Raw genomic sequence first — 7074 nt, forward strand, 5'->3', positions numbered from 1 at the left:
GACTTAGGGTGGAGCACCTAGGTAACCTCAGGTTGGAGCTGATCACCAGAAAGACCAAGTGATTAGAGGGTTAGAGCTTTCAGCTCCATCCACTGACCTCTGGGAAGGGGAAGGTTGGAGAGCTGATTTAACTCTATGAAAACTCTTGAACAATGAGGTTTGATGAGCTTCCTGGTTGGTGAACGTGTGGAGATGCTGGGAGGATGGTAAGTCGAGATGGGGCATGGAAGTTCCGTGCTCCTTCCCCCATACCTTACCCTCTGCATCTCTTCCATCTGAATACTCCTGAGGGGTGTTCTTTTATAACAAATCAGTAAACATAAGGAAATGTTCCTTGAGTTCTGTGAGCCACTGTAGAAATTATCAAACCCGAGAAGGGGATTCTGAGATTTATAGTCAGTGGGTGAGAAGTACAGGTGACAACTTGGACTTGCAATGGAGTCTGAAAGTGGGGGGAGACCTTGACTTGTGGGATCTGATGCTGCCCCTAGGTAAATATTGTCAGAATTGAGTTAAATAGCAAGACACCCAGTTGGGCTCTCGAGCATCAGAGAATTGGTTGGTGGTGTTGGAAACACTCCGGAGTATATGATTAACTTAAAAAGAAACTGCCAACTAATTTTCACCAGCAATAAAAGAGAGCTTCCTTTGATCCACATTTTCACTAACATTTGTTGCCAGGCTTTTAAACTTCGGTTATTCTAGAAGATATGTTGGGGTATCTTTTTGTAGTTTTAATCTGAATTCCCTTGATGACTGATGTTAAACTCTTCTTTCTTGTGCTTTGTGGCCACTTACATAACTTTCTTGATGAAAAATCTGTTCAAGTCTTTTGCTCATTTTTATATTGGCTTGTCTTTGATTATTGACCTGTAGGAATATTTAAGAGGATCTGTATGAAATTTGTCTGATAGATGTATTACAAATATTTTCTCCCAGTTTGAGGTTTGCCTATTCATTGCTATGATTACATCTTTAATCAGCAGAAATTTTTAATTTTTTTAAAGGTCAACAATTCTATTCTTTTATCATTAGCAATTTTGCGTCCTGATTAGGAAACTTTTGCTAAACCCAAGGTAACAAAGATTTTCTCTTCTGTTTTCTCTTAGAAGCTTTATTCTTTTAATTTTAACATTTGGGTCTATGACATCTCTCAAAAGAAGTAGTGGGTCATTTCAGTTCCAACTTTAACAATAAAAAGTAGAAAGCTGAAAATTACCTCTCTCCCTATATTTTCACATTATCTTTGTGCAAAGAAAGCAAAGGGAAATGTATCGTGTAAAAAGTGACTTAAACCATCTAATGAAGCAAAAAGTCATAATCACATGGACAACAAAATAAAAAGCATTGTCCATTTTACTGTTTGCAAAGTGCTTTATTCCTATGGGTAATGCAAATGTATAAGAAGGTTTTTTTTTTTTCCTCTCAGCCTTTGCAGGACCTAAAGAGACAGCCTCGTATTTTGAAAAAAAAAAATTTTTAAATATGTATGTACATGTATAAATATTTATATATAAACACACATATATATATTTCATCTGAAAAACTGACCTAGTGTAGCAATGACATTTTGAAGGCATCTCATAGAACATGAAGATGGTCCAGTATTATGAATTGAAAACGCTATTGCTTTCTCGGACCGGGAGGATAATTTCCCTAATGAACTACAAAGCCCTTGGATCTTTATTTTCTGCCTGGAAAATAGTAGTGACCTGACCATCTTGAGTCAGAGTAACCCTATAAAAACACCAAAGCCCAGGTCATATTCTTCTGTGAACTTTCTCTTCTATTTAAAAAATCTAAACCGTAAATATACCAGCATAACTTAAATTTTATAAATTCATAGAGATCATTGGTGGGTACTAACAATTCGTCCACAAGAAATCTAAAATGTAGTGTTTGCATTTTGTAAACAAGAAACCCTCAAAATAAAAGGTGTTCACTTTTTCCTGAATGCCATCTTCAAAATTCCACTTTCCCTTCTCTTTTTGGATCCACATTTACTTACAAGCATAGAGACACCTGGTGAGAACACACCGATGTCTGTGGCTCAGGCCTCCAGTATCCCAGGACCAAAAGGACGGGATAAAGCTGTTAGTAGGAGACAGTTATATAAAGTGCTGAGGGCTTCCCTGGTGGCGCCGTGGTTGAGAATCCACCTGCCAATGTAGGGGACGTGGGTTCGAGCCCTGGTCCGGGAAGATCTCACATGCCACGGAGCAACTAAGCCCCGTGCCCCACAACTACTGAGCCTGCACTCTAGAGCCCGTGAGCCACAACTACTGAGCCTGCGTGCCACAACTAATGAAGCCTGTGTGCCTAGAGCCCGTGCTCCGCAACAAGAGAAGCCACCGCAGTGAGAAGCCCGCGCACCGCAAGGAAGACCCAACGTAGCCAAAAATAAATAAATAAATAAAGTGCTGAGCGAAAAGGTGGATGGGAGAGAGAGTGGATTTGCAAATTTGGGAGAGCAATTTGGTTCCTTTCCTGCCAGCTTTTTAGAAGCATGAAAGCATGCTGCTTCACAGATTAGTGTCACAAAGGCAATTTTTATGTTGTATGTCCATTATTATAGGATACCTGCAAGGTCTGGGGAAAGAGCGGAGCTTGGTAAGCAGCGATAATGAAGACGTATGAAGCTATCCAAATGCTGGATTGCCAGAGAGAGCTCCCTTTCCAGAATAACGACAAGGGACGGCACTGAGCACGTGGCAAAGATGATACTGTGATGGTGCCAGGCCCCTGAAGCGCACACATGGACAAAAATAGCCCGAGAAGAATTTGCTCAGTAACGTACCATCATCTTTCAGTTGAAACGTCTGCAGCAATCTTCGGGGATCCAAGCAGAATCCCCAGTGGTCTTGAGCTTTTCTTACCCCTCCAGAGCTCTGCGTGTCTGAGCCACCAGCACCTTGTCACTCCCGGCCCCATACGAATTCCCCCGCCCTCCTCTTCCCACAAACAGACAAAACCAAACCAGTAACTCAAAGCAAGAGGGAAAAGGGGGCCATGGCCTCATCTATCACTACACCTGAGTGGTAAGGTAGTTTGGTCCCCGGACTGGAAAGGGAGAAACATTGGGCCTCTTTCTCTTATCGCCACGTTGGAGCATCTGGAAACATTTTTTTTTTTAGCTTTTGTTTTCAGGATTGCTTTTAATCTCTCCCTGTGTGCAATATAGATTATATTTGGAAAGAAAAGTTATACTGAATGTTATTAGTTCTCTCAAAGAGATAACAGTTGTGTGTACCAGACACCATTATAAACACTTATATGTATTCATTTATTTTTCACTGTGATTCTGTGTGCTTTTAAAGACAAAGCTGGAGCAAGTACAAGCTTTGACTAAGAGTGTTCCTTCAAATAGGCGTTCTGACTTACCACTTCCTTTGAAGTGTCAAAATCTTAAAACATTCTCACTCAAATTTAATCGTGTTTATCTTCAAAAAGAACAGTATCTAAAACCTCTAGTTCTTTTTTTCTTTTTTTAATCAGTCATCAATTTTATACACATCAGTGTATACATGTCAATCCCAATCGCCCAATTCAGCACACCACCATCCCCACCCCACCACGGTTTTCCCCGCTTGGTGTCCATACGTTTGTTCTCTACATCTGTGTCTCAACTTCTGCCCTGCAAACCGGTTCATCTGTACCATTTTTCTAGGTTCCACATACATGCGTTAATATACGATATTTGTTTTTCTCTTTCTGACTTACTTCACTCTGTATGACAGTCTCTAGATCCATCCACGTCTCAACAAATGACTCAATTTCGTTCCTTTTTATGGCTGAGTAATATTCCATTGTATATATGTACCACATCTTCTTTATCCGTTCGTCTGTCGATGGGCATTTAGGTTGCTTCCATGACCTGGCTCTTGTAAATAGTGCTGCAATGAACATTGGGGTGCATGTGTCTTTTTGAATTACGGTTTTCTCTGGGTATATGCTGGAAACATTTTTACCCAGGCTGCTAGGGAAAAAAATGAAAGATCAATTTTTAGAGGTGACATTTCTTGGTGCCTTCTTTTTAAAATCTGCGTCTATTACCTCAAGTTCTGAAACACAGGCATTGAACTCTCTGGAAAGAAAGAAATGCATGCCTAGAAAACTAGTGTCCAATCATATGGAGATTTGCTTTTCCTCATTTCAGGCAGCTGGAGAACTAGGAGCAAAAGTCCAGCTTCGTGATCTCTGAGCGTCTGGATGAAGCAAAGGTCCCCTCCTGTTTCCCAAACCTTGAACGGAGCCGTGAGTATCCACGTGTTACGTGTATTTCAGTGACGTCTTGTGGGATGTTCAATGTTCGATGTAGACCCCAGCAGTCACCACAGCAGGGACGGTTCCTTTTTGTCTGAACTTCTGAGCCTCTCCCCTGTGTCCCAAGCCTGTGTGTGCCTCAGGCGTTGGGAGATCAGAGGGGCTTCTCCCTGTCGTGATGTGCTTGTGAATGGCTGCATTTGAAAAGCAAAAATATATGTGGATGGAATTCAATAGAAGAATGTTGAAATGTTCATTTTCATGTTAAAAATGATGATTTACCCTGTGGTGAGAAGAAACATTTATCCTGGGAAATGAAGTCACTTTCCAGTTCCATCTACAATCCCGACACAGGGCACACCCTTTCCAGGTGAGAATCCCTGGAATCGGTGCATTTTGTGATGTCCTCATCCAGTACATGTCTTTCCCCCATCAGTTGAAATACTGCAGAGTGGGATGTTGAAGGTTTAAAACACATAGCTTTATGGATACCAGGGGGAGAAGGGATGGGCAGTGGGATGAATTGGGAGATTAGGACTGACATTATACACTACTATGTAGGAAACAGATAACTAATGAGAACCTACTGTATAGCACAGGGAACTCTACTCAATGCTCTGTGGTGACCTAAATGGGAGGGAAATCCAAAGAAGAGGGGATATATTTATACGTATAACTGATTCACTTTGCTGTGCAGCAGAAACTAACACCACACTGTAAAGCAAATATACTCTAATAAAAATTAATTAAAAATAAAACGTATAGCTTTGCATGATATAATACAAAAATGTAATTATTCCAAGACATACACCTTTCAGTGTTTCAGTTTACTGCATACAAGCAATTCCATCATCCACATTTTGCCCTAACTTTTCCACCACCCATTTAATGCGCTGCTCTTCTGTACAAGGAATGACATGTATTTCATTCTGCAAGGTGATTTTCCCAGAGGAATCGTCACTTAGTTTAAAAACCTTTTACCCTGTGTCAACACAGAGATTGAAGGCGGGGATGTGATGAAATTATTGAAGTGGCTGAAATGAAGAAAAAAAATAACCTTACTGGTTCAAAACTGTGTGAGGTGTGTGTGTGTGTGTGTGTGTGTGTGTAGGTGCGCGCGTGTGTGTGTAGGTGCGTGTGTGTGTGTGGAGGTGCGTGTGTGTGTGTGGAGGTGCGTGTGTGTGTGTGTGTGTGTGTGTGTAGGTGCGTGTGTGCACACGTGCATGCAGAGTAGTTCTAACGGCTACAGCTTACCCTGGAATTCCCGAAATCTGCACATAAAACAGAACAACACCTTTATAAAGGGTTAAATAAGAATTATGATAAGAATCTGCAATAGCTGGTTTTCAAATAAAGGTTAAAAATTTTTTTAAATGTACATAGTCTAAAGATGTGGTAACAAGACAAAAAATACATCTTTCTCCCTGTGTTGATGTTCTCGATTTCCCAAATATTCTGCCTATATGGCATATGGACCTGTGATAAACATGTAAAAAGCATATAAGAGGAAGCATCACCACGTCCTGGAATGCTGCTCTCAAAGACGTGGAAAACTGGATGAGAAGTGGGAGGAGCTTCAAGAATTGCCAGTCTCAGCTGCGAGTCTCTGCTGACCCCCCGACCTTGTGGGATGTTAGAGTTGAAGGATTAGTTACCCATTATCCAAGGTCTCAGGATGTCTGGGAATCACACCTCTTTAGAAACTTGAAGATAATCCCAGGAAACCACTGTTGCCTTCTAGCCAAAACTCGGTCTCTGTACCCCGAATTGAATCTCAGAGACAGATTTTTGGGTGAAGTAGAAAAGAATGGCTTTATTGCTTTGCCAGGCAAAGGGGGCCATGGTGGGCTAATGCCCTCAGAACTGTGTGTTCCCCCCCGCGGGGGGTAGTGAGGAGTTTTATAGCAATGGTTCAAAGAGGAGGACGTGGTCAGTTCATGGACATTCTTCTGATTGGTTGGTGGGGAGGTAATTGGGAGCTGGCATCATCAACCTTCTGGTTCGTATTGGTCTGGGGTCTATGTGCTTGTGGGCAGCATGCAGTTAACTTCTCCTACCTGATGGGGGTTTCAGTATCTGCAAAACAGCTCAGAGATATTGTTCTGTGTATCCCCTGAGGGGGAACCAGGACCCTGCCCCAAGGCTGCACTATTGTCTCTTGACTGTTCCTCCTTTGTTTCTGCATCCCCTCCCTCCCCTGATTAGCAACTGTTTGAACGTGCCCTTTGGAACTCAGGGAAGGTCTTGGAGGCTGAATGAAGCCTATTTCCTGTAATCAGAGAATGCGGGACACAGAAAGACTTTTGTGCCCAGGAGCCCCACGGGGTCCTGCTTGATTTCAGACGGCTTGGTGGAGATTCAAGGAGAGAGGTAAACCAGCTTCCAGCTATGCACCCAGGTCTGTGATGGTTACAGGTTTGCCAGGAAAATCACTGCATCTCAGCCACGATGGAGCTGGAGAGGGAGGGAGAACATTCAAGGTTGAGGAGGAAAGCTCAAGTGTCTGCTTCACATCGTCCTACAAACAGAAACTCCTGAAGCTGAAATTCAACGTGTAAGAAAATCAACCATTATAATCCCATGGATGTTTTATTTTTAATCACAGCTTTATTATAACCATTTCCAACTTTGTAATTGATGTTTATACCAAAACAGTTTCCTAACTGACTGCCAAAAGAACACATTTGCTGAACTGGTTTGTTAAAGCATTTCATAATTATCTGATTTCACCTGCCAAATAAAGGATTTCTAAAAAGAACAACCTACTTCATTTTTGGTCTTTGATTCAAACTATAATAATGGTGTGTTCTT

General features: G+C 41.8%; 1 protein-coding gene across 1 annotated transcript in view; it reads left to right on the forward strand.

The window, feature by feature from the left end:
• The window catches only part of LOC132347501 (transmembrane protein 132C-like), a 184169-nt gene extending 179413 nt beyond the window's left edge, over positions 1 to 4756 (forward strand). The window contains exon 5 of the mRNA XM_059894070.1: positions 4157 to 4756. Within this exon, the coding sequence (XP_059750053.1) occupies positions 4157 to 4194 (38 nt within the window). The 3' untranslated portion in view covers positions 4195 to 4756. The remainder of the gene's footprint in view (positions 1 to 4156) is intronic.
• Positions 4757 to 7074: the final 2318 nt, after the last annotated feature.

Source organism: Balaenoptera ricei, chromosome 14 (assembly GCF_028023285.1).
Source record: "Balaenoptera ricei isolate mBalRic1 chromosome 14, mBalRic1.hap2, whole genome shotgun sequence".
Taxonomy (NCBI): Eukaryota; Metazoa; Chordata; class Mammalia; order Artiodactyla; family Balaenopteridae; genus Balaenoptera; species Balaenoptera ricei.